Source organism: Hipposideros armiger, unplaced genomic scaffold (assembly GCF_001890085.2).
Source record: "Hipposideros armiger isolate ML-2016 unplaced genomic scaffold, ASM189008v1 scaffold_525, whole genome shotgun sequence".
Lineage (NCBI taxonomy): Eukaryota > Metazoa > Chordata > Mammalia > Chiroptera > Hipposideridae > Hipposideros > Hipposideros armiger.
In genome coordinates, this window is record NW_017731875.1 from 1287780 (window position 1) to 1290942 (window position 3163).

The following is a 3163-nucleotide window of genomic DNA, read 5'->3' on the forward strand; positions in this document are numbered from 1 at the left end:
ATTATATATTGGCATGCAAAAGAATGAATTTGAACCTTACCTAACACCACATACAAACAAATTATTATCCATATGTATCATAAGCTTATATAGAAGAGCTAAAAAGTTAAAACTATTTGAAGGAAACATAGGAGTAAATCTTTGTGAATGTGGGTCAGCAAATGGATTTGTATTACACCAAAAGTATAAACAAACAAACAAAATTACAAAACTTGGAATTAATCAAAATTTTTAAAAGTTTGGTTCAAAGGACACCAATCAACAGACAACCCACAGAATGAAAGCAAATATGTTCAAATCATATGAATGAATATGCACCCAGAATTTAGAAAGAATCCTTACTCAACAATGAAGATGTAAAAGATCCTCTAATTATTAACCATTGGGGAAAGGTAAATCAAAATCACAATGAGATACCATATCACTCTTATGGGCTGACTAAAATTAAAAGAACAAATGGTAACAAGTGTTGGCAAGGATTTGGATAAATTTGAACATTTGTACAGTGCTGGTGGACTTTAAAATGGTGTGCCAACTCTGGAAAGCAGTATGGCAGTTCCTCAAAAAGTTAAGCATACAGTTACCATATGACCCAAACATTCTACACTTACATATATTTTTAAGAGAAATAAATGCATTATTATATATATATTTATATTAATATATAGAGAATATAATTATTTATAGCTAGCAGAAGTTGGGTGCAGTTTTGTGAGGTATGCAATCAGGCGGTCTCTATATGGTTATAATTATATTTATGTGGGATGTATTTAAAGCAATTGGATGTGCATGAATTTCAATTTGGTGCCAGTGGACTTGAGCTCAAGGACTTANCACTCTTTAATAACAATGTTGTACTTTTTCCCTACTTCAATGATAGCATCTATTAATTTTACCAATCTTTATGCATATGTATCTCACCATTAAACATTGATTTTTTTTAACATTAAGACCATACATTCCATACTGAAAGCAATAATTGCTATGATAGGTATTTCATGTGTCTCAGTATAGTTTCATTGGATGAATAAACAGACAATTGGATTGACAGTTACCACTATTTTATGAGTACTCATGACAGCTAGAGGAAACCAGCCCCGTGGTAATGTGTTAGTATAGCAGTCATGACCCCATACTCAAAAAGTTTGCAATACAGCTGAACAGAAAGTAAATATGTATGAAATAATAAAATATCACCAATAAAAAAGCACATTTGTAAGTCATCTTAATGAATGAATGAAGAAGAAAAAAAGTAATGGGTTATCTACAATAAAGAAACTGAGAGAGGCACAATGATATTAAAGCTCCACACAGACATATAGAAAAAGAGGAAAAAATAATTACTAAAAGATGAGGGTTGTTATTGTACACAACTCCCAACCCACCCACAGATTAAGACATGGAATCTTGTGCTATAGTACTGAACAAGGAATGTACATATTTGCCCAGATGTTTAGACATGCAATGCCAGGCTTTCTTGAGCAACTCTCATGTTTCTGCCTCAGTATTTTCTGGTAAGTTGAAAGAGCAGATAGATCTATGGTGGCAATGGAAAAAAAGGATATCACTGTCTAGTCACGAAGTGAGAACTTAGTCCATAGCCAATAGCCACAGTCATAGTTCAAAGTCCTGCCAGGGACTCAAGTTCCACATGCCTCAAGAAGTTAGAAATCTTTTCATAAAAAGCTATAACATTTTGGCAGAAACAAAATATGAACAAATGTATTAGAAAAAGAGAGAGAGAGAGACAGAATGATTTCTGGGTTTTGATTATAAACATGAGAAATAATATAAACATGGTTACATTTCATAAACAAAGTTATTGCTATTATTGTCATTAATAATAATAATTTAATAATATTAGCAAATTTTACAGTTTTCCAAACAATCTCCTTTACATACATTGTCTATTAAAAGTCTCATAATTATCTTGGGGATAGAAAAGGCCATACTTATCACAATTTGGCTATGAAAACCCTAAATCTCATAGGGCTCATTATTAACTGAGATCACATATCAAGGAAGTGAGAGATTTAGGAATTTAACCAGATAATTAATCCCCAAATATTTCACTTCTCAAATAGCTGTCCCACAATTTTCTAGTGGGAACACTGGAGGATAGCGTTTACTTTAAAGCCTCCTCCCTAGCCCAAACTTGTGAAGAATTCGTAGACGAATCTGTTTTGTCCTGATACTGTAGACAATAGGGTTAAGCACTGGGGGGAGAATCAGGTAGATGTCAGCCATGAGGATGTGAACTATGGGAGACAGATGCTTCCCAAAGCGATGGGCCACTGACACGCCAATAACTGGCACAAAGAAGATGAGAACCACGCAGATGTGGGATACACAGGTGTTGAGTGCTTTTAGCCTCTCTTCAGGAGACGCAATGCTCAGCACAGCCTTCAGAATCAGGACATAAGACAGAAGTATGAAGATGGAATCCATGCCCAGGGTGGCAATAACTACACACAGCCCATAAACACTGTTGACCCTGGCATCTGAACAGGATAATTTCAGAATATCCTGATGCAAACAGAAGGGATGGGAGAGGACATTGACATGGCAGTAGCGATAGCGTCTAAGTAGCAAAGGTGTGGGCAGTACAACTCCCATGCTTCTTAACAAGCAGGCCAAAGCAATCTTGCCTATTACGCTGTTGGTGAGGATGGTAGTGTAGTGCAGTGGACGGCAGATAGCAACAAAACGGTCGAAAGCCATGGCCAGTAGCACTGAGGATTCCAGGAATGTGAATGTATGGATGAAGAAGAGCTGGGTATAGCAAGCACTTGCCTGGATCTTCCGAGCATTCAACCATAACACAGAAAGTATAGTGGGAAGTGTAGAGAGTGACATACCTAGGTCATTCAGCGCCAAGATGGAGAGGAAATAATACATGGGCTGGTGAAGTGAAGATTCGATCCAAATGACAGAAAGAATGGTAACATTACCAATAAATGCTACCAAGAATACAAGGCAGAATAGAATTGAGAGCCAAGAATGAGCATACTCCAGTCCAGAAAAACCCTTCAGAATAAAAACAGGCTCCATAGTATCATTGGTATTCCAGACCACCATGGTGACCCTGGTAAACAGTGAAGAATAGTTTGTGTTATCCTTTTTTTATCTCTTGTGAGCATAAGCAGTGCAATCAAAATACAAT

At 36.3% G+C, this 3163-nt stretch overlaps 1 protein-coding gene across 1 annotated transcript; it reads right to left on the reverse strand.

The window, feature by feature from the left end:
• Positions 1-2130: 2130 nt before the first annotated feature.
• LOC109396546 (olfactory receptor 51L1) lies at positions 2131-3078 on the reverse strand. The gene has a single exon (XM_019668409.1). It carries the CDS (start codon positions 3076-3078, stop codon positions 2131-2133), a length of 948 nt encoding a protein of 315 aa, XP_019523954.1.
• Between the last annotated feature and the right edge of the window lie 85 nt (positions 3079-3163).